Source organism: Phoxinus phoxinus (genome assembly GCF_949152265.1).
Source record: "Phoxinus phoxinus genome assembly, chromosome: 20".
NCBI classification, from domain to species: domain Eukaryota; kingdom Metazoa; phylum Chordata; class Actinopteri; order Cypriniformes; family Leuciscidae; genus Phoxinus; species Phoxinus phoxinus.
Window position 1 is genome coordinate 26,845,916 of NC_136895.1, and position 25,797 is coordinate 26,871,712.

The following is a 25,797-nucleotide window of genomic DNA, read 5'->3' on the forward strand; positions in this document are numbered from 1 at the left end:
TTAAAATAAATGTATTTGTTCATTTTCAAATATCTTTGATTATGTTAATTTCTAAACCTGCCTGCAGCTTTCTATTAGAAGACATTGATTATCTTGTTCAGGTGTGTTTGATCATAGTTGGAACTGAACTCTGCAGGAAAGTGGATCTTGCGAGACAGTTGAGAACCCCTGTCTTTGTTTTATTCAGGTGGAGATGTCCATTTCTCATAATAACATTTTACATCTCTGATCTCCTTATGTAAATGCATCTATTATTTCATAGTTAGTATTTAACATTTTACCTGGAATCCAAACTGCAGAGGTTTTGATGTTGCAGATTAGTTGATCTGATTACTTCTATTGTTCTTCTAATTTGTAAGTCACTTTGAATAAAAGCACATGCTAATAAGTAAATGTAATTTTTTTTTAAATGAAAAAACTTTAATGAAATTTTTCATGAAAAATCACTTTCATATTGAGTTATCTCGTGTTGTGTAGTTTTGTTGTTTTCAGGAAAAGATCCTCCAGCAGATGTTTTTTTTTGTGTGTGTGTTGCAGATGTTCCTGCTGCTGAACGAGATGAAGTGAAGACAGTATCGGTGAAGCAGGAAGAACCTGTTACTTTAGATCCTGGGAAAGAACCTGTTACTTTAGATCCTGGGAAAGAACCTGTTCCTTTAGATCCTGGGAAAGAACCTGTTCCTTTAGATCTTGGGAAAGAACCTGTTCCTTTAGATCCTGGTGTAATCACACCATCTCTGATCATCACACCATCTCTTACTATCACACCATATCTGACCATCACAAACACCAGAAACACAGACTCTGGAGATGATAAAATACATCTCACCATCAGCACCAACAACATCGGTTGGCCCAGGAACTTCAATGTTTCTGTCAAATGTGAGTATGGTCAAAGAAAGTCTATCCGTAATGTGAGTATTTCAGCATTACCTTTACTGTAGATTTGCTTATGTTTCATCAGATTTATTTTTACGTGAAGTTTCCAGAATCACATGTTTCTGTTGAGCTTATTAATGCAATGTCCAATCAAAGCCGTATTGATTTGTTTTAATACAAATTTAATCATTGTTTTTGTATGCTGCTGAAATAAATGTGAAGTCTTGATTTTCTAATCTGTAAAAGCAATAAAATTGTTTTATAAATAGTTCTTAACTTGTTTGTACGGAAGAGGATTAGGGCCAAGCAATAAAAGATAAAAAAAAACATCTTGAGATTAAAGTCATCATATTGCAAAATTATACTTGTTAAATTTCGAGGAAAAAAAGTCTAAATACAATGTTGAGAATAAATTAATTATACTTTGAGAATAAAGTCGTTATGTTTTGAGAAAAAAAAGTTGAAATAAAATATTGAGAATAAACACATTCAACCAGTGTTCATTGCATACTGGTAGAGGACATGACAGAGTTTCTCTAAGTTCCTAAATTATTTAAGACAACGGTAATGGACAATTACGTTTCCAACCTGTAGGGGACCAACGAGGAAAGGTGCTTTGGTGTTGCTTTAAACCAGGGTTGGGGAACGTCGGTCCTGGAGAGCCTGTCCTGCAGAGTTTAGCTCCAACCCTGATAAAAACGTATCTGATTGTAGCCTTAATGATCCTAAAGACATTGATTAGCTGGTTCAGGTGTGTTTGATTAGGGTTGGAACTAAACTCTGCAGGACAGCGGCTCTCCAGGACCAACGTCCCCCACTCCTGCTTTAAATGCTAGAATGAGATGGGCTAGTAGGGCTAAGTGCGCATGGCTACATCACACATGTTCTCGCCCCCACGGTCACGGCATAATCCTGGTAGTAAAGCTTGGGGGGGGGGGGGGATTCCTGCGATGATTCCTGCGATTATCATGAGAACAGTTGTCAATATCTCACATATCTATCAGGACATAAATAAGCCTAGAGGTTGTAAATAGTGTAAATGAGCACAATTTGCAAACTATCACGATAAATTGCAATAATCTTGTCTAAAGACATAATAACGGCCAATGTTATGAAATAATGCGACATTTAACTTTATTGATGTCATCTGGCATTTTGTAATGTTTACATTACAATCAAAAACATAAAATGAAATTATACAGTAGACCTAGGCTATTTACTTGTGATTTAGCTGCAATCATGTAAAAACGTTATAAGCCAGCAAACACTGTAGGCTACTTTATTATAAAGTAGTCTAACACTTGACATTATTATTATTATTATTCTATTACCGTCATCAGTAGTTCAGAAGACTATGCAGTATGCAGTATAGCCTATTTGTATGAAATCGTGAAACATTACCTGGTCAATATCTTCAGAGTCTATCTGTGCCTGTTCCATGCCGACGCTTCTATTTACCGAACAGGTGTTCCACAGCGACAGGTGCAAGTATTCCACAGCGACTCTAGGGGTCGTTGTTTGACAAAAACACAATTTCTACATAGTGTGCCTTTAAGTGATTCATTTACAGGAAAACAAAAGACAACATCTCTACTTTCATGTCCGAAGCATTATTTTTGTCTTATATTTCATAATAAACTCGGACAAGCTCAGTGCCGACTCGTTTTGCGTTAGTTCATTTTCGTGAATTTAAAAGTGTGCAAAGGATTGTGGGTGATTTAAGGCCGTGACAAATACATCAGATGTGTCTTTCAAAACAGGCAGAATGAAGGACGCGAAACTAATGCATTGTCCAAATACTCACACTTGCGTCTTGGCCACTTGAGAGCGTGTGCACGCGACAGGAAGTAAGTCCGCAACACTGTAAAAAATGTGGCTGCGATTAGTTATAACAACTTAAAATTTGTTGAGATAACTTAAATATCCAACTAAACTAAAGTCAACTAAACATAATATTTTAAGTCAAGCATGAACACATACTTTTTAAAGTTGAAACAATGTTGGATTTTAAGTTGTGATAAATAATCGCAGCCATTTTTTTTACAGTAAAGACTGTCCCATGCGTGCAATAAGAATAAGTGCAGAAACCCACACCATCTCGATTCTGCTTCGGAGCGGTATTCAAGGCTAAGTGTATCCCATCATGCATTATGTTCGGGAATTCATGTGCCCCGAAATTGCGAGATGTTGAGGAAAACATTCCACTGTTATTTAAATTAATTAGATGCATATAATTTGGTAGTAAAACATAGTGTTGCACATTTTATTGGTGCAAAGATGAGTGTGGTATGTGTAGACCTATTTTGTACATTTGCAACTGTTTTAATCACTTAATTAGAAGCCACAATTCTAAATGTGTCTTCTGTTAGTATACGACTACAGACATGTAGAAGTTTATTTTAAAATGCAAAGTATATAAAATATAATGAATAAAAGCTCTATAGACAACAATTTTTGCAAGACTATAAGTGTGTCATATCGAAGTAGGCTAATCAAAAGTTCTGCACACACTTGCATTCTTTACGCCTACTTGAACACTTGGGCCAAATAGAGGAAATATGTCATGCAAATAGACAAGTGGTCAAGACTACAAGGGGTGGGTATTTGGACAAGTCGGAAGGTCTCCTTCCAAGGATCCTTCAAATTTACCTGGGGAATGATATATGAAAAATACTTCAACCAAAAATACAGCAATGCTCAATAAATACATCAATGCTCAATAAATAAGTATAAAATTATCTGAGAAGAGTCTAATTCATTTATTTTTTATTCCAAAGATTAAAAGTAGACAAATCTGCATGCAGGCACTGCATTTGTATAGGCACATTTTAATGATGTGATGTGGTTTCTGATTCTCACTGGATTTCATTTTTTATTGGTGTAATAATCCCTCAACTGAATATATCTAAACAGATTTCTTAGTCCTGAAAGCTTCTCATTTCTCCCTTACGAATTATACTGCATATCCCTCTTATTTTACTGTGCCATTGTTGAAATACTGAAACATCTTCCCAGCTTAAATCTTTATCATCCCACTCACTTTTTTTTAATTTTGTTGCTTTTCTTACATTGCTTGCTATACGTGTAATTATATTATACTGGAAAGCCCTCAGCCACCATCTCACACATGCTGGATGAAGTATGCCCTGATACTTGATAAAATTAGAGAAGATTAGACACTCTTTAGTTTACAGGGACCTAACAGTACTTTTACTAAAATCTGGAAGCCTTTAGTTGCTTATAAACTCTCCAGCTGGACCCATTACCACACTCCCCACCCCCAACCATGTACATTTATATACCTCAGTATTATCATAATTGTTATTGTTTTTTCCCTTTTTTCCTGTTTTTTGTATTGTTATATGTATTGTAACCCTCACTTTCAATTTCTTCCTTTTGTATAATTTCTTGTTTGTAAAATGTAAAAAAAAAAAAAAGGTACATCCTAAAAAAAAACCCCGCTATCATAAGTGATGAACTTTGCCCATTGTTACGGCCAGCTCGTTTTAAGCCGCAACATAAAAGAGGAATCAAACACCAGCGTTCAATGAATGAAAAGAGTTTTAATTTTCTTTAAAAAATATAACAATAACCCCTGATAACAAACATAAGTCTATGGGAAATAAAGAAATAACTAACAAAATATTAAAGCTACATGATATAAGATACGTATAAGAAAGAAAATCAATGAGATGCTAAGAGCCGCTCCTGTAAGAAACTATCCCACAGAGAATGCTACCCAAATGAAAACTCAGAACACTTAAATACTAGATTTCCTAATTAGCAATTAACATGAATTAACATGGGGGACAGACTCAAAACTCCCACAGACTGCCACCATCAGGGGAGGAGTATATTAACAATTTAATGCTATGTAGTTTATTTGGTCTAGCATTTCTTTAATGTGCTCGTGGTTTTCCTTGATAAGCATTTGAACATGAAAATCCATTTATATTTTGTGTGTCTTTCTATGTCACAAAAAAAAAATCAACAAACAAGGGGCTAAAAATAATACTTTATATTTGGTAATGCCATGCCTCTTTTTTTTATCTGTACATGTGTTGAATAGCCGTACTACTACCAATATAAACATATATTAATTCATTTAAAAATTTGGTTCTGAGTGATCACCACTGGAAGGGATTCAAATAAATACAGCAGACATAATTAATGGTTCACCACTTTATCACTGAAGCAGATAAACCACTTCTTAATATTAATCTTTATATTCTGGTTAATTTCATCATAATTGGCCTCTTATTTACACTAAAGTGTTTTATATGCAGCTGACATCATAATTTTGGTTACAAATTACAAATTTGGTGAAATTCCTATATGGTGTGGAACATTTCACAATTATCTGTTTTCAAAAGTATTTTTTATATTTGTAATATTCATATGCAATATCCATTATGAATCTATGAAAATACTTGATTGTATGACTGCACAAATATATGTAAAGAGAAGGGGGCAAGATATGAATCAGGATGATGGTTATATTTCTCTTTATGAAGTATTTTCACAGCACTTATCTGTTGTATCGTTTTGTTTACCTTATAATTATCTGTTGTTATTTTTTTCTTTAGCTAGAGTGTCAGTGTCAGTGATGGGAGGAGATTCAGTGACTCTAAACTCTGGTATTGAAATGAAGCAACACAAATATGTTAAATGGTATTTAAATGAAACTCTTATTGCTCAAATGACTGGAGATCAGAAAACGGATGGAACAGACAGAATCGATCATCAAACTGGATCTCTGAACATCACAGACTCTGAACCGTTCCACTCGGCCGTTTCAATCACTGGAGATCAGATCAAGAACTGTACAGATGTTCAGTGTAATAATGGCACTGAGAGATTCAGAGACAGACTGAAGCTGGATCCTCAGACTGGATCTATGACCATCACAAACACCACAAACACAGACTCTGGAGAATATCAACTACTGATCGACAACAGCATCTGCAAGAACTTCGATGTTTCTGTCACTGGTGAGTACATTTTAGTGTTATTATGGGTTATCATGGTCTGTGATGTTAAGGTAAGATCTTCCCTGAGACTCGTTTCTCTGTTGAGTGAACTTGTAAATCAACAATGTACTTCTGCTGTTTATTTGCATACATGTGTTGCATTATTTCACAGCATTTTTCTTTTTATTTCTTCAGGTAAACACAGTGGTGGATTAGTTGAAGTATTTGTGAGCGAGGGAGATTCAGTAGTTTTTCACACTGTTTGTGGAGTAACACAACAAAGCAGAATAAGATGGTTTTTTAAAGGAAAAAGCATAGCTCGAATCACTGAAGGTAAAATGTGCACAGATGTTCAGTGTAATGAAGGCAATGAGAGATTTAAAGACAGACTGAAGCTGGATCCTCAGACTGGATCTCTGACCATCATGAACACCACAAACACAGACTCTGGAGAATATATATTAGAGATCATCAACAGCAACAGCAACAGCACCAGGAACATCAATGTTTCTGTTGATGGTGAGTCATGTTTAAAATCAAGTCATTAAAATCAAGTCACATCATTAAAGTGTTTAGATCTGGGCTATTTTTATTGGGATCAGTAGATTTTTTAATGTTTTTCAAAGAACTGAAACAAAGTTCAAACTTCTGCTCAACAAACCTGCATTTGTTTGATACACACAGTAATATTGTGAAATATTAGTATGAAATATTAATAATTAAAATTATTAATCCCGGTGAAATTTTTATCTACATAAACCGTAGTAATAACCCTATCAACGGTTGTAAAAGCAACACAGTTTAACCAAAAACACAAACTGAAGCCTTGTTTACTTTCGCCTGGCTTTCGCTGGCCCAACACTGATACAGTCTCTGCCACTTGTGTAAAATTCTCTGGCCAACGTTATACCAGTAATATTTGTTTTATTTCTACAGCATTCTTGTGTCAGTTGTAATCTAAGTTAGTGTTATGCAATATGACTTATCAAGTCTCAGTTCATAGCCGGATGAACACGGGCCGTTCCAGTAAACACAGCCTAGCTAGCTGACTACGATTTCAGTACAGTAATATCAAAAGTCGTTGCTCCTTCTCAACTCCCTGGTAATATTCTATTCACAAAATACAACCAATAGTACGGTAATGTTAAATCTTACTTGTGAAAAGTAATCCCCCGAGCCCTGTTTGCGATGGTCCGCCGATTTGAGCAAGAATATGCTGCACAGTGCTTGGCATCTTGTTTCTTCTTCTGCTACACAACTAAGAGTATGACCGGTTCAAGATGGCGGCCGCATTTCTTGCGCCCAGCAGCCAATAGGGCGTCTACTCTCTATTATGTCTATGGGTGTAAATACCACTCACTTAAATGTTTTTTTTTTTTTTTTCACAACCTGCAAAAATCGCTCGATGCCATTGCTGCTTCTGCAAACCGCTGATCAATGCTACAAACCAACACGTTTGTTGACACGTTTCCTGCTGGGAGTTTTCGCGTTGCTCTGCATGTCACCCGGATCGCTGGTCTGATTGGTTGAAGGACTATCCTATTGTGTACAGAGTCATTTGAACTATGCCCGTTGATCACGCCTCTTGTGCAGAGAAAATACAGAGCAGACTCCCCAGACTAATGTTCAATCTTAAAGGGGTGGTAAAATGCCATTTTCACAAGATGTAAAATAAATCTCTGATGTCCCCAGAGTGTGTATGTGTGAAGTTTTAGCACAAAATACCCCACAGATATTTTTATATAGCATGTTAAAGTTGTCATTTTTGAGTTTGCAAAACGCACCGTTTTGTGCCTGGCCCTTTAAATGCAAATGAGCTGCTGCAGAGGGCGGGGTTTCAAGAGCTTGTGTGTGTGTGTTAGCAGCTGCGATTACCTCACGCAGACACACTAAAATGACAGGATCTGTTCTGCCTTTAATGTTAAAACGGAGTCAGACAAAGATGGAGAGGCTTAAGAAGAAGTGACAACATGTAGAAGCAACAGGACGTCTCTGAATGGTTAGTTGATGAATTAATGTTGCTGATGTGGAGTTAACTATCTTCAATTAGCATATTCTGTCATGGTAATCTATAAATCGCTCGTATAGGAACTGTTGTGAGATGCACACAGAGTGACTTTCTATGGATACTAAAGTTTGAGCTGACTCACAAATGTACTGGAAATGGACTGCTGTTCCTGGGGGCGGGGCTTATGTACATTTAAGGGTTGCTGATGTCGCTAAGCCGGGAGGAATGCCGTGTAGTCCCTATGATCCGTTTGTTGTAGTCCTTTTCTTTAAAAGCAAATATCTCCCTTTGCTTTGAACTGAGCGTTGTAACTTTGCAGATGTTGTTTATGCTCAAACAGCAATATTTTTTTTATAGTGAAATCATACTTTACCACCCCTTTAAAAGATTGAGCTTGGTCTAGTGATAGCCAGACTACACCAATACCACACTACAAAAAGAATCAGGTAAAATCCAGTAAACCCTGAGATTATTACTTGTGACATTAGAACAAAATATGTGGATATAAAAACATGTATGTATACAACTAAATTAACAATCTCTTAAATATTTTCTAATATCACTAAGCATTTCATTAAGTTTCGTGGACATTTTATAAAACATGGACCTTTATTTTTATTAAATGGGCTTATGTCTGCTATAGGCTCATTTTGTAAATGTAAGCAACTAATTTAAGACGCACAAACTGGGTGCCGATGTGGTGAAGTGATGGGTCCCAGACAGTAATGTATAATGGACACAGCCTTTTAGGTAGCCTTTTACAAGTAGCTACAAACAAGTAAAAGTGAAAAATATATGAATTTTAAGCAGGCTTGGGAGGGTTACTTTAAAAATTTATAGCCTACTGTTACAGTTACAAATTACTTCATAAAAAAAAAGTATTCATTAACGTAATTCAAGTACCACAATATGAAAGTACAACGCTATCTCACGACCAATTCGTACGAATTTGTACGAGTGATTAAAAGGTGGCTAATTCGTACGAATTTGTACGACCTCACTCGTACGAATTTGTACGATTTGTCTAAACCCACGTGACGGTTGGGTTTAGGGGCGGGGTCAGGGGTAGGTCATTCGTATGAATTCATACGATTTTGGCAAATCGTAAAATATGTACGATTTAGCAAAAAACGTACAAATTCGTACGAGTGAGGTCGTATGAATTGGTACGAATTAGCCACCTCGTAAAATTCGTACGAATTGCCGTGAGATCGGGCTGGAAAGTAATGTAATCTGATTACTTCTGGATTGCTTCAAGGTCACATATAGGCTATAAATAAAGTCAAGCAAGAATACTTTTATTTATTATGAATTTGGTCCGGTGTAAAATATTTGCAAAATATAAACTATTTAAGAAAATCCAGTGGGTGGCACACGTGAGTCATTACTGGCAACAGAACCAGGAACTACTGTATCAAGCAGTGCTTAATTATGCCAAAATACTGATTTATTTAGTTTTAAATTAAACCATTGTAATCCTAAAAGTATTCCCCTTTTTTTTTCTAAATGTAACTATAATCTGATTACTACGTTTTTTGACGTAACTGTAACGAATTACAGTTACTGTATTTTTGTATCCTGATTACATAACGCCGTTACATGTATTCCGTTACTCCCCATCCCTGATTTTAAGTATGCTTATTGAAATGCTTAATAATAGTTGACAAAATGTTTACATTATAAGTTGGTCCATTGTAAATGTGTTTTTTCCCCCACAAATATTAAAATGATAAATACATAAATATTTTAAATATATTGCAGTAGGCTTAAGCGTTTATAAAGTACATATATTTTAAACCCACTAAAAGCTTAATCATTTTGCTGTTATTACACAAAGTACACATAAAAAAACTCTAACTTTAAGTAAGAGTAACATAAGTATGTTTTATGTAAATGCACTAAAACTTCACTAAAAGTATGTTTGTGTTTAGTATATTTCTTAAAAGTGTAACTAAGCATATATTTATTACCAAAGTACTTATAGTTTTTAGCATATATTTATTACCAATGTACTTGTATACTTTTTAGAAATATATTAAAATGCAATTCAATATATTTTTAATGCACTTCAAATAATGTTGGGAATACAAATGTATTATAAACATACTGCTTGAATTTCCGGTATATTTTTAATATAATTAATACTACGTCTTTTTCACCTGGGCTGTCTAGCTACTGTCCTATCCTAATAAAATGCGAAAACGACAAAAATAACTTGTATATAAATAAATAAGTTATATATATATATATATATATATATATATATATATATATATACTTATTGCTTGTATGTTTTGAAGACACATAATGATTTTGTAATGTACTTGTAACAAATAAAGTACACTTTGATATCACTAATCAAGCATGTAATTAGTCCCTACTGGCATATACTTAAAGTAGGCCTATACTAAGTATACTTGAAGTTGGTCCAATTGAGTACACAAAAATACACTAAATACACTTAAAGTTATGCTTTACTACAATTTAATTACAACGAAAATATACTTAGTACAAAATTAGTTGTTTCAAAATAGCACACTTCAAGTTAAATAAACATTAACAAACTTGAAGTATACTGATTTTTTTTTTTTTTCACCAGGGAATGCATAACAGTATAGCCTGGCTCCGCCCTCCCACGTACTTCCTCTCAATTTTCATTTTCCTTCAGTACTGCGTCTGGGATTGCGGTGTATTCTTGGGTTTTCCAGTCAATTTTTTACTGGTCCAATCAGCAAACAGAGGGAGTGGCTGAGAACGATGACGTTGAGGTCGTGCGCTAGTTTGAGCCGTCATACGTCACGACCAAACGTTAGCGATTGGTTATGGCAGATCCAGAGTGGCTCTGGGCAGATCCAATAGTTTTAAACTTCTACAGAGTACACGCCTTCAAGGAAGTTAATGCTTGTCAATGGAGAGAGGCCAGACTCTGTACAAATGAAATATACGAGAGTCTGGTAGAACCAGGCTATAAACAGTAGCCTATGTTGAACAATTTTAAGAGAAAGATAATCTGTCTGAACTTGATTAATTACACAGCAGAAATCACTGATCACACATCAGGCATTAGAATAAACATGATTACTTACATGTTTGTGGCATTGCTGATGGATCCATATCGTAAAAGTTTGTTTGCAAAGCCTGCTTCGAAATTGCGACTGAATTAGCCTAATCATCCACAGTGAAATATAGCCTAGGCTACTCAATACAAACAAATAATGCACTGCTGAGCCATTCACATTGTTGAAGAAAAAAAAAAAAAACTTTCCTAGCATTAAAACTAGGAAAGAACATAAACTTCCTTTGGAAGTAAATTTTATTGATCCTGTGTCAATCTTTTCTCGTTCTCATGTCACTAGTCACTAACGCTCCAGTGGGCTGTGCCAAAGATGCGGTAATGTAGACGTAGGCGTTGATATTCTTCTGCAAATGTCTTTTGCTGCTCCGTGACGTCATAATTCAGATTTTCAGATCTTTGCAGCCTTGGTTTTATTAAAAGCTGTATTTGGAATAACAAGAACGTTTTAAGTTTTGAAACTTTCAGGATTCTGTCAGTACCCACCCTCACATAGTTCCAATCCGGTAAGACTTTTGTTCATCTTCGGAACACAAATGAAGCTATTTTTGATGAAATCTGAGAGCTTCCTTCATAGGCTGCTAGGTAAAGGATATCTGCCGGCCCAGAAAAGTTAGTAAAGACATCGTTAAAATATTCCAAGTGAATACAGTGGCTCAACCTTAAGTTTATCAAGCGACAAGAATACTTTTTGTGCGCAAAAATCAACAAAAATAATAAAAGTGTGCATTTCCTGGATGTCAGAATCGTTAGAAACCAACGAGAAAGCGTAAAAGTGCCTTGCGAAAGAGAAATTAGGACAGAATTTTAAGTTTTTGGGTGAAATAACCCTTTAACTGTCAAAAGATCAAGGGAAATTCATGACTCCTTTAACATGAAAACCTGTCAACATCATGTTTAACAAAACATGATGTTGACAGGTTTTCATCATATCATCTCTGTTCAGGTTTTATGTTTAAATGCATGCTTTATTTCATACTCAGTTTTTTAGTCCACTAGAAATTCCAAGAGCAGAGATTTTGATAGAAAAAAAGCTAAATGTGGAAAATGTTCAGTCAAGAAAGAGCATGAGCACTTTTGGGTTTGGAGTTAATTATTTTCAGCAAAAGATCCTCCAATCATCTGTTGGTTTGTGTTTCAGGAGTTTCTGCTGCTAAACAAGATGAAATGAAGAGAAGGAAGACAGTGAAGGAAGGAGAATTTGTCACTTTAGATCCTGGTGTAATAAAAAAACCAAATGATGGGATGACGTGGTATTTTAATGACACTTGCATCACTGAAATCACTGGAGATCAGAGTAACATCTGTACAGATGATCAGTGTAAAGAGAGATTCAGAGACAGACTGAAAGTGAATCAGACCGCATCTCTGATCATCACGAACACCAGAAACACAGACTCTGGAGATTATAATCTAAAGATCATCTACGACAGATTCAACATCATTAAGAGCTTCAGTGTTACTGTCACTGGTGAGTATATTTAGTCAATTTAATGGCTTTCCTTGAGCAATTTTAGAATATAGCTTGACATTTTAAATCAAATGTTTTCATGAACTTTGACCAAAAAAAAAAAAGACCTTTGACTCGATATTAAAAATCATCTCCATCATCTTCACATGCACAACAAGTTGTCACCAAAAAATCATGCTCTTCTGGTTATGATTCTGTTTCAGCTGCTGTTCTTATATTTATGAGTTAAATTGATATTATCATTATTATTCCAGATTCAGGTCTGCCTTTAGTTGCTTTAGCAGGAATAGGTTCTGCTGTTTTGCTCGTGGCTATAACTGCTAGCGTGATTTACTCCTACAAACGCCAAACAAGCAGGAACAGTGAGTATAACATATGATTTAATGAAGGAAATATGAAAATGTCTGTATGTAATTTCTATTTTTATTTAAATTACCCAAAGTAATGTTTTTAACAGAGTTTTGTTATTGTTCAAACAGTCGGCAGAAGAAAGCACCATTATCAGGTAAGATACTATGAAGACTGAATCTTTCTGCCTGCAAAAACAGATTCAGATCTGTGAGTTTGCAACATGTTTTTTTGTTATTTGTTTTATGTGGTTTGATTCAGAAATCATCGCAAAGAAACACCAATAATTACTGACTCTTAAAGACAGTGGTGTTCTCGTATTTTTGAATGAAGAACAGTGGCATGAATACATTTTATATTATTATAGATTTTGAATAATTTATATAGTATATTATAATTATCAGTATATTATAATCATAATAGTATGTATTTACTGTAAGCTGATACTACCAAGGTGTAGGATCAGGGTCTAACATAAATGTTCCTTTTCACCTAAGCAGAACTTCATATAGGAAAAAACAACATTTTTAAATAGTTGAAAATCTATTTGTCCTTGCAATCAGAGAGTTGCGAGCCCTTGGCATTTGTTTTAAATAGAACGAGGGATCGGTTTCCGGTCAGGGATTTGTTGACGCGTCACATTGCAGCATCACATATTGTAATGGGTTCATTTTAATAATGATAGTCAATCAATATGACATGCAAATATTTGATGAAAAAATTTGTATGCAGTTTATCAAAGAAACATTTAAAACAGTTTGTTAATTATTATTATTATTTTTTTTGTGTGTGTGTCTTTACTTCATTATGATAGGACAGTATAGAGTAGACAGGAAATGAAATGAAGGGGGACAGGAAATGTCCACAATGTCCACTGAATAATCAATCCTGTTCTATTTATCTTACCTTCTGTGAATCTGTGTTTTATTACAGGAGAATTATGTAAAGCACTCATCCACAATTCAGACTGAGACTCCATTGTAACATTATGTATTATTAATAGTGAAGAGAAGATGAGCATATGATGAAACTTCACAAACACCTGTGATGATTAATGCATTTCTATAGTAATTAATAAGTTGCGGGAAACTAAACAAAGGACAACAGGAACTGATGAAAGCAAAGGCTGAATCTGAAATCGCCCCCTAAACCCTATAAGGCATTACTTGAGGCTATAGCCATTTGTAGTGGTGTCCAAGTAAACGTTATCGAGTGGAGTCATTCAATCCCACGTTGCACTGCAATAACGAGTGTACAACTGATGTACGCTCAACTGCTGTCCAAATTCACTCACTCGTTTTCATTCACTCATTCAAGTGAAGAGTGTTAGGGGAGTAATGTAGAGAATAGTGAATTAAGGTTTAGGGGGCGATTTCGGATTCAGCCAATGAGGCCATGAAAATGAAACTAACAGAACGTGACATATGTAAGATTTATTAAATTGAATAAGATAATCAAGACAAACTTTAGTCATAAAAATAAATAAATAAATAAAACAGACAGAAGATAGGCAGCTTAAATGAGTCGATTGAGCTTCAGTGTGTTTAAACTGGAGTTTGGAGTCAGTCTTGACTCGTCGGAACTGACTCCTTCTGTCAATCTAAGTCTTTGGGAAATGTAATTTTCAGACAAACCGTAAGTATGATCAGTTAGAAAAGAGATAACACACTAAATCAGAACAGTCGGAAGGTCTGAGTTTGAAATTTTAGTCTAATAATAATAATAACTAGATACTAAAGTTTGGAAACAAACGTTGATGTTGGCTTGAGAAAGCCCGAACCTTGAAGCAGGAACTCAAACTCTTCTTTTTCTGGGTCATAACATGTCTTACATATTTTTGCTCATTCTAATTCGGTTACAGAAAAATTAGCACAGTAAGAGGTAATTAATTCATTAAGGAGAGAGTGATTGCGTGTGTGAATTAATCCTATACTATCTGTGAAGCATCTCTCTATTAATAGTGAAACTGTGGATAGTTCCTTCAAAAGCATAAAGAAATTTATGCTAAAATAATGTATTGTTTTCGTTATTTGTATTGGGTTTTTTTTTAGACCCATGCTATTTTGTATTGTAAGAAATATGCTTATTACAGCAAACTTAAAACATACAGTTAAATGTCACTAAGTAAAGTATAAGCAAAAGCGCAAAGAAATCAAGTTTCAGGTTTGTACTGTAGGTGTTATCTACAGTATCATTGCATAGTCTTCATTGCATGGCCTATAGATTGGTGCATAGCCTATAGAGCAGTGAGTGATTTTCTCTTTGTCTGTTTTTGTCTGTCACTAGTCAAATTGTAATTTGAGATATCTCTAATTAGAACAATGCCTGGTACTGTAACGGGGAGTCGGCAGAAGTGGGATGTGCGGCTTTATTGTAGACAGTAGGTGAACAACAGGCAGAGTTAAATCACCAGCAACAGAGATAAATCACCAGCAACAGAGATGTCAAAGGCAGAAACGTCAGGATCAGGGCAGTCAAACAGGGTAAATAAGGCAGAAGATCAGATGGGCAGGCATCAATACGGGGTACACAGACCAAGGTCAAACACAAGAGATCAATATACTAGGGATAACTCTCAGGTGTGTGTGTGTGTGTGTGTGTGTGTGTGTGTGTGTGTGTGTGTGTGTGTGTGTGTGTGTGTGTGTGTGTGTGTGTGTGTGTGTGTGTGTGTGTGTGTGTGTGTGTGTGTGTGTGTGTGTGTGTGTGTGTGTGTGTACTCCGGTGATGGAGCCCTCTGGTGGTGATCAGAGGGAGCCACAGAGGCTTGATTTGTGAGGGAAATATAGAGTTCTTTAATTACAATTTCTAGTAGTCAAAACTCATTTGTAGATATCAGGAAATATTTTCCAGTGGAAGTCAATGGAAAGGTTGGGTATAGGTTACTCGTAAAATATTTGGGTAGTTACACGTAACTGCGAATCTACAAATGAGCATTTAAAGCGAACCTATGCCCCTTTTTACAAGATGTAATATAGGTCTCAGTTGAATGTATCTGCAAAATTTCCGTTCAAAATTACGGAGCCCCGCACATGACATGCAGGACAAGATAGTAAGCTAAATTGTGCGTACGATTTACTATTTCGTTCCCCGTTTGCTATATCGTGATTTATAAATCAGGAACGACATATTAAATAGTGCACACGATTTAGCAAATCGAGGGAACGAAATAGTAAATCGTGCACACGATCAATGTATGTCATGTCCGGGGCTCCGTACAAAATACCCCACAGATCATTTGTAATACCACGTTGTAAATGTCCATTTTTGAGTGGAAAGGAAACAACCCGATCTCACGGCAATTCGTACGAATTTTACGAGGTGGCTAATTCGTACCAATTCATACGACCTCACTCGTACGAATTTGTACGTTTTTTGCTAAAACGTACATATTTTACGATTTGCCAAAATCGTATGAATTCATACGAATGACCTACCCCTGACCCCGCCCCTAAACCCAACCGTCACGTGGGTTTAGAGAAATCGTACAAATTCGTACGAGTGAGGTCGTACAAATTCGTACGAATTAGCCACCTTTTAATCACTCGTACAAATTCGTACGAATTGGTCGTGAGATAGCGTTGAAGGGAAAACATGCTGTTTCTGTGCATGTATCTTTAAATGTAAATGAGCTGCTGCTCTGCCCCGCTTTCCAGAAGAGTATAAAAACGTAAAAATGTAAAGCTATATCAGTCTAAACTGCTGATATATGGTTACATCTGAAGCACGCACACAGAAGCTTGATGTCAGACTGCGCGTCACGTGAGAATTAAACTAAGTTCTCTTTCACATGCTATTGCGCGTAAACGTTCAAATACACAAGTAAAGTTCACATACAGTCGGTTATGTCTGTGAACGTAAACAGTAAGTAATGAAATCACATGTGTATATTAGATCTGCATTAAAGTGACAGCATCATAATAAATATCTGCTGCAGTATGTGCAATTAATTTGAATCAAACAACAAAAGAAAAACAGAAAATCGCTCACTGCTCTTGATTTAATTAGCTTCACTAGCTTTAATAAGACTACAGAGATAAACATGGCGGACTATGTTCATTTTACCTCAGGGAGGGGTCTATGCTAATAGGGCAGAGTCCATCAGCAGTCATGGGCGGGGCCTAATCATGATGCTAGATAAAGGTTGTGTTCTGAGACACTGTTTATGATTTATGGGGATTAAAAAAAGCACTGGGTGGATTTTTACCATTATAGGGTGCACACACACACTACTGAGTGCCGACACATAATTATGTTTAATCACCATGTAAAAGTGAATTCTGTATAATAGGCCCTCTTTAAAAACAGCTGTCCATCAAACATTCAAGTAAGTCTATACTACTGAGACTGGTCATGTTACATATTTACTATTTAAGTATTGGCATCTTGGGAAAAAACACTAGACAGGAACATTACTGATTAGAACACTTGTACCTTCTGTTCCGTTGCAAACTGTCAAATATATGTTATTTTCATATTGGTATATTTTTTGTTGCATAACAGTTACTGCCTTCTGAAAAAGTGTTTTACTGGTATTAAGCATCTTATGTTTATTAAACATGTTTAACATGTTTAATAAGCATGACATGTTTACCTACATTTATAATAAACAAAAAATGTTTACTGGTAAAACAATATGCACAGTGTTCTAATGTTTTATAATATAATGTATATGTAATAATCTTCAAATTTGTGTTACATGAATCAAAAGTGTCATCATATTTTTGTTTCTTTGTTTTCTTCAACTTGGTGTCAGCCAAATAAGTGCCTTAAATTTAATCAATATATATGTTTGTATGCTCATGTGACAAGTGTGATTAAAACTGATTTGATAACCTCATAATGGCTGGAATCTGTGAGTTTCTCATGAATTTTCTTGAGCAACTCGATATGAATGCATTATCTATTCAAAGTTCATTTTAAAACATTTTTATTTCATGTGTAAATATTAAATGGTAAAGCTGATCTTGGAAAGGTGAATTTACATATACATTTATGCATTTGGCCTTTAGCCAAAGCGACTTTTTTGATTTTATAGGGGGGTAAACCTGTAGTAACAATTTAAGGGAAACACTTTTTTTTATTATTATTATTATTACATATGACATTCACTTATTACTGTAATTCTTCAATTTTTTTAAAGCAAATTTTAAGCAAAATCTAAAATCTAAATATTTCAGCTTCAGAAAAACATGCTGTGAATCAAAAATAACATATAATTCTTTAATTACAATTTCTAGTAGTCAAAACTCATTTGTAGATATCAGGAAATATTTTCCAGTGGAAGTCAATGGAAAGGTTGGGTACACTCTAAAAAGTTGAACTATGATTTACTAAAATAAATTGGTGACACATTTTACACTCAAAAAATTGAGTGAATTTTATAGCTGTGAAATCAATGAAATATACTGTATGAATTGAGTAAATGCAAGTAAAAAAATAAGTATAAGTGGAATATATATAGCCTACTGTGATGGAGACTGCAATGAAACATCAGGTGATGTGGAAGAAGGCCATTGTGGCAATTGTTGTGAATTTTTCAGAAAAGTAATTTCAGTGTTAGAAATAAAATACTATCATATAAACAAAGGCTGTCCCACAGATCTTCATACAATATTAAAAACTTTCTGTTCAATCATGACAGCTGGAATCTTGGAAAGGTAGGAATTCCCAGTTAGAACGCTAGATGGCGCTCTTGTCAAATAGTATCTGTTCAAATTTGACTATTTACAGAGAGAAATGGGTATATTTCCATATCATTTGATAAATTACTAAACAGGACTAGCAAATAAAAATAAATTGGCAATTATTAAAGAAATAAACAGTATTTGTATTAAACCATCTTTAAGAGAAAATGACAAACAAACATAATTATTTTTGTATCTTCGCTAGAAAACATTTATGTTGATAAAGCCAACGCAGCATTATATATATATATATATATATATATATATATATATATATATATATATATATATATAATATATATATATAATATAATATAATATAATGTGCAGATCCTGATAATATTTTCTAATAAAAAAAAGGTGCTCAGCCTCAATTCACAATAATATACGACTTGTGCTCAGCATGCTGGATTATAATTATATAATTGAAGATCTAAAACAATGCAGTTGTCCATATTTTACCCAAACATATTGAAACAACCCAGTATTTTTTAGAGTGAAGGTTTTGTTTTATTTTTAGAGTTTTTAAAGCTTTTATTACCCTAAAGTTATATTACCTCAGGGTACATCTTCAAGATTTTCATTTGATAAAGGAATCAACCAAGGTTGTCCCATCTCTCCCCTGCTCTTAAGCGGAAATTATCCATTCTTTTCTCTCTCTTTTTTTTAAAATCTGATTTTGAAAAATTGTCAGTGTTGCGTTTTTTTAGCAAGCCGCCAGAGGGAGGCAGAGATTGCAACACACTGCTTTTTGTCGATGTCTGTTATTTCCCCACATTATCCTGCTGTTTCTTGTTGTAAACCCTTTTGTTTGTGTTGCTAGACTTGAGTGCATGTTAAAAGCCATTTTGTATGTTTCTTCCCCTTTGAATGTAACAGTTGTACAGTATTCACACTGTATGTTATAGGCCTGGAAGATTTGGACAGTGTCACGTGACATACACAGCAACACGTAAGGGTTTCAGTTTGTGTTTGTTCATTTGGTTAGGCGCGAGTGCCACCCAAGGGGGTAATCCATCCGCCGGAAACTGAAGCTTCCCCAGGGACCGCCATTGTAGCAAAACATCTCCTGCTGTTAGCATCCCCATTGACTCCCATTCATTTTGACGAATAACTTTACATCTGAGGCGTTTAAAGACTTCATTTGTCCATTATTTATTTCTAAAGGAACATGACAATGTATAAAAGGCTCCATTACCTTGTACCTTACGTTATGGCCCCGCAGAAGCAGTGTTTGTCAAAAATAGTCTAACGATTGCGTCATAATCACTCGACTCTCTGTCGCACAGTGGAGAAATTACTGTATAGACCGGCGGAGAAGCTCGCAAGCAATCGGGGGGACGTGGAGGCATAAAGTCCGATAAAGTCAAGGGAGAAGCCCATAGAGAGTGATAAAGTTGCTCCCGCTGCTAGCTCATGGACAGCTAATGCTCACGCTCTCCGTCTCTGCGAGACTCGGAAGGGAATGATTCAGATTTCTCTCGGCACAGCTACTAGAAGACTGACAGCTGTCAGACACGTTGCTCACGTCACATCTACGGCTGCGTTCCAGTCCAAAATTGTCATGCCTTTCACTCGCTAACTTCCCTCTGTCTCGTTCACTCAGATGTATGTCATTGCTTACGTTGCACGAGTGCCCACTACTGGCGGAAACCGCAATGGGATGAACGAACGTCCTAAGCCCTTGACCACTTAGAATCAGCTGGAGTTGATTTATTATTATTTTTTTAATTCCCCTTTAAGAATTTGTTTAATGCAGCATCCAAATGTAAATAGGTGTGCTTGGGTCGTTTTAAATTAAAGAAATTATCATGTAAATATCATCAAGTTGTTTGTTGTGGTGGTGATTAGATGATATATGTGGTGGCATCACAATCGTACTGCATTGTGGGACATAAAGGTGCCTGAAGTGTACATATGAAGTAGACTCGCTCCCTCTGTCAAAATCAAGAGAACGAGGGCCTGTCCATATAAACTTCCCTCGTCCACTTCATGAAGTGGAACGCACTTCAAAATGGCGGCAGGGATCCCCCCGAGGGGAAGTTTGCAAGTGCGTGTCTAAAAGTGGACTGGAACACAGCCTACGTCGTCAAGCTCAGTACGCCCAACCATCAGGAAGTGCGTGCTTCTATTGTTATTTCCTTTAAAGGGTTAGTTCACCCAAAAATGAAAATAATGTCATTAATGACTCACCCTCATGTCGTTCTAAGCCCGTAAGACCTCCGTTCATCTTCGGAACACAGTTTAAGATATTTTAGATTTAGTCCGAGAGCTTTCTGTCCCTCCATTGAAGCTGTAAATACAGTATACTGTCCATGTCCATAAAGGTAATAAAAACATCATCAAAGTAGTCCATGTGACATCAGTGGGTTAGTTAGAAGTTTTTGAAGCATCGAAAATACTTTTTGGTCCAAAAATAACACAAAATAAGACTTTATTCAGCATTGTATTCTCTCCCGGGTCGGTTGTCAATCTGCGTTCACGACTCCGCAGTGACGCTGCTGACGGAAGACGCTGATGACGTGTTATCTGGTGCGCCCGAGCTTCGTTTACAGTCTGAGGGAGACGCACGCTATATTCAAGCTATTCTACATTGTTTGCGTGGATATCATTTTTTTAATGGTGCGGAAATGTGCATGTCGCGGATGAGACACTTTTACAGCGTGCGTTTCCCTCAGTCTATAAATGAAGCTCGAGGCGCACCGGATAACACGTCATCAGCGTCTTACGCCATCAGCGTAACTGTGAAGGATTGACAACAGACCCGGGAGAGAATACAATGCTGAATAAAGTCTTATTTTGTGTTATTTTTGGACCAAAAAGTATTTTCGATGCTTCAAAAACTTCTAACTAACCCACTGATGTCACATGGACTACTGTGATGATTTTTTTATTACCTTTATGGACATGGACAGTATACTGTATATACAGCTTCAATGGAGGGACAGAAAGCTCTCGGACTAAATCTAAAATATCTTAAACTGTGTTCCGAAGATGAACGGAGGTCTTACGGGCTTAGAACGACATGAGGGTGAGTCATTAATGACATTATTTTCATTTTTGGGTGAACTAACCCTTTAATTATCACAGGGTACATAACATCCATTGAAAGCTATTGGGACGCTGTGTCCAGTTTATATACTGTCTATGAGGGAAGTTAGCGAGTGAAGGGCATGACAATTTTTCATCAGAAGTCAGCTTCAATACTCACCAAGGAGTTTGTAGGCCGCTCTGCGTACAGTCACATTACCACAACAATTATACTTTACCCTAAGTCACTCAGCTACGTTATTACTTAAGGTTAAATTATTCTGATTGGCTAAGAAATAGATAAACATAGAAATTTTTCATATAGATGATATGGCTGACAAGAACCTGATTTTAGGCATGAATTTAAGTAGTGTGAAGTCCGCACACTGAGAATAACTGCTCCAAAATAATTTATTAAAAAAAGCAACATTTCAACCCTCAGGTCTTCATCAGGCACAATATCAATGAAGTAAAGAGTGAATTCAACTTTAAATAGACACAGGTGATCACCTTAATTGGGCACACGCACAATAACATGTGACAAATACAAGTCATGTGACATTTAAAAAAAAAACTATCAATAAAAATAAATACAAAAATGTTCCTGTTGATTAGTAAGTTTTTTGTGTTTTATTTTTACACTATTTCCTTAGTAAATAAACTATTATTGTTTTATTTTTGTTGTTGTTGATTAGTAAGTTTTTTTTGTCACATGACTTATTTGTCACATGTTATTTGTGTGTGTGCCACAGTAATTCGATTTTCAAAAATGCAAATACATTTAGATAATTCAAACTTCTTTCCTTACTAATAAACATATACTTGTATTCAAACCTAGTATGCCTGGTATGGCCTTATGTGATTCCATTATGGTACAATGTTGCCTCGAGGCAACATGCAGTTTTATGTAATTTCCTATGAAACGTGTCATGATATATTATGTAAAGTTTTTGAAAATACTTCTTTACTTACCAATGAAGGTGACTCAGATTTTTTGTAACTGATTATCTGGACAGAAATGAGTGAAAACTGCCCTTTTCAGTGGAGAAAATATGGAGCCATGTGACATGTGCAGAAAGAGGGACCAAAATGGACCCCTGTGGGTCATGTGGCCACTCTTTTGCATTTTAATTGGTTAGTATTTGAGTTCCCCTCCCATTAGAGAGCATTGACCAATTACATTTGATGTAAGTTTTATTATAAAAAAGCTAAAATAGACCGTTGCCTGGAGGCAACACTGTACCATAGAGGGATATATATATATATATATATATATATATAATTTTTTTTTTTTTTTTGACATGTGTTGGGTGCTTCTCTTAAAACATGGAGAGGGCACATTCCAGTTGACAGATATGTAATTATAAGTTAGTAACTCTCATAAGCCTGAATAAGTAATTCAAATAATTTAATAGGTAGAAGGATACATATTGAATAACAACTTGATTATGAATCACTCATTAGAAATCACTCAAAATGATATACATATATAAACCCTAAAGTTAGTAGATCAGTCACATCGCATTATGACTCAAGTGTCACGCTACATGCCAGCAAAGACAACTGTGAAAAATGGCATACACTTTGTTGAAAATTTAGATTTTTAATTGAATATTGCTTGATTGTATTTTTCACAGTTTCCTCTGAATATCAGCATACACATCTTTTTCAGAACAGATCACAGTCTTAACTTTTACTTTGAGGAAATAGTTATTGTGACGTGCCATTAGACGGCAGCACTGTTATGGTACTGATAAATATGTTTTGCATTATAGTGCAAATGTTGTTCTACAGTTACACATGATGAGAATTAAAGAAATAATCAACAACCATTGCAACAGAAAGTCATACATTTTATTTATTTCAAAAAAAGGATAAAATATTTACTGTTTAAAAAAGGTGTGGTATCAGGAAGAGTTCTTATAAATAACGTCTGCTAACTTATTTAGCCTATTATTTAAGTTAATAATGCATATTCATGCAAAGTACGTGATCTTTTCACATTTCAAAGTAATATAACTTTTAGATTTGTCAAACATCAGCATTTACTGGCTCGATATTTCGTGGGAAAAGCTGTTCTGTGTAAAGCAGAAGTCAAACGGAACATCGTATGTGAAGGAGTGGAAAAACACCCTTAAACCACAAGCTATAGCACATCATGATACACACACACACACACACGCACACAAACTGACATTAACCACAGATCTCCAGTTACTCATGCTCATGCAGAAGCTGTTTGTCCACTTAGCAGATCAAACCACAACTCTGTACAGAAGTAAATTACTCAGACCTCAGCAGGTTTCATTTTTGACCCACAAACTGAGCTGGGACTAGTGGAGCCAGAGCCTCGAACTGACAGGGACTTCTAAAGAAGTTTAGAGAACTCAGGGATTGATTGATTGACAGGGTGCCTACACAGTGTTCACTGCTCCCTATTCCCTGAGCACAGGATATCTATTGAAGTTCAATTCACTCGAAAGTTTATTCGAAAAGCCCTGCAACATCATCGCACACAAACAAAAACGGCGCCACTGGCCCACCCACATAACTCACTGGCCCTCCCAGGCAAGTTTGATCAAAATACATTTTAAGTTTATTTTTATTGGTAAATGGACTGCATTTATATAGCGCTTTCACAGACCCAATGGCCACCAAAGCGCTTTACATTGCCTCACATTCACCCATTCACACACTCATTCATACACCGACAGCGTATTATTCAAATTTATTTGAGAAAATATATAAATATAAACCTGATTTATTGTTGACTGGTGTGTGTTTTTAATTTGTTTTCCGAATAAAATGGAACTGTTGAAGCAAGTTGTAGAAAGCCTCCCTCCGGAACGGTTGCTAGGGGTTCCGACAGGAAGACTCTCTGGGCGGCGGGCTCTGGCGTCGTTCATGTATACTGACTTCAGCCTGTGCTGCAATGTACATTTAGTTTTACATTCATTTACAGAAATCAGCTGCTTGAATAAAAATTGCTGATGTTATCTGATTTTATCATTCAATCATTACATACAGACATTATCTTAAAGGAACACTCAATTCACTTGAAAGTTTATTCGAAAAGCCCTGCAACATCATCGCACACAAACAAAAACGGCGCCACTGGCCCACCCACATAACTCACTGTTTTTTCACTGTTAAAAACACAGTTTTTTCATATTAAACTATGTTATTCCCGTAACTGAAACTAGTTGATAAATAGGCCTACCTCTCTCGTGTCAGTGCGCGCACTCAATCGCTCTGGCGCGCGGCGACACTGATAAGCTTAGCCCAGTTCATTCATTAGGATCCAAACAGAGATGAAGTTAGAAGCGACCAAACACCTCCACGTTTTCCCTATTTAAATACAGTTACACGACCAAGTATAGTGACACAAAATAAAATGTGGTGTTTTTCTAAGCGGGTAAAATGGAGAACTATAATGTATGGCGGAATAGCACTTGCAGCACTTCAACTCAGCGCAGTAATATCATCACTCAAGATGATCATCCACGTTTTATTTTGTGTCACCATACTTGGTCGTGTACTCGTGTAACAAGCAAGTTAAAACAGCTCAAACATGCATTGTAGTCTGAGACTAGACTACGAAACCAGCCAAAGGGTGTTCATTTTAGGCCCTTGGGCCGAGAAGCATCCAGCTGCAGCCCCGCAGACTCACTTCTTGCTAGACACCAGTGGCTGCTGGACACCAGTGGATGGACAGCAGACGTCATTTCCTTTTCAAATTGACGTCATTTCCGTATCGTCATTAACTTTTCAAATTTGACGCGCCATGCAGATGTCAGCGGTAAGAAAAATAAATAAACTGTCGATGATGATAGGTCATGTCAGAATTCAAATGCACAAACTAGCTATTTAAAAAAAATCGTCTTGTTTTCAGGGTACTGTGTCGTGTTTTTTAAAGGTATTAGTGAACTCTGGTAGCCTGGGTTTCCCCATACTGCCTTTGCGCAGCGCGATTTTATTCACGCTGAAAGGCAGTCTGGATACATGGACCTGATTTTCGCCTCATCTAGGGAACCAATCACAGAACGGGGAGGGAGCAGCAAGACGATGACGACATCTATGCGATATAACTAAGCAGTTTGTTTATATCCATATATACCTTCGACCCTCATGTTTATCTTGCACAAACGGCAATAGTCGCTGAACGTCATTGTTTACACAAAAATATCTTACCCATCGTCTTCTTCCTTGTCTAATTTCTGTCGCTCTACATACGTCATCTGGTATAATGGAAACGATTGGCTATGAGCGTACAGGCGCATTTGATAGACATTCTTAGCACCCAATAAACGGCTCATTCATAAACCACGCCTCAA

At 36.0% G+C, this 25,797-nt stretch overlaps 2 protein-coding genes across 2 annotated transcripts in view; one reads left to right on the plus strand and one right to left on the minus strand.

Annotated features, from left to right (window-relative positions):
* The window catches only part of LOC306987859 (uncharacterized protein), a 166,239-nt gene extending 150,694 nt beyond the window's left edge, over positions 1-15,545 (plus strand). The window contains exons 10-16 of the mRNA XM_079592455.1: positions 538-882; positions 5,466-5,870; positions 6,045-6,368; positions 12,072-12,401; positions 12,656-12,763; positions 12,881-12,906; positions 13,683-15,545. Of these exons, the coding sequence (XP_079448581.1) occupies positions 538-882; positions 5,466-5,870; positions 6,045-6,368; positions 12,072-12,401; positions 12,656-12,763; positions 12,881-12,906; positions 13,683-13,733 (1,589 nt within the window). The 3' untranslated portion in view covers positions 13,734-15,545. The remainder of the gene's footprint in view (positions 1-537; positions 883-5,465; positions 5,871-6,044; positions 6,369-12,071; positions 12,402-12,655; positions 12,764-12,880; positions 12,907-13,682) is intronic.
* The window catches only part of LOC306987907 (SLAM family member 9-like), a 436,375-nt gene that overhangs the window by 220,156 nt on the left and 190,422 nt on the right, over positions 1-25,797 (minus strand). The gene's annotated exons all lie outside the window — the stretch shown is intronic.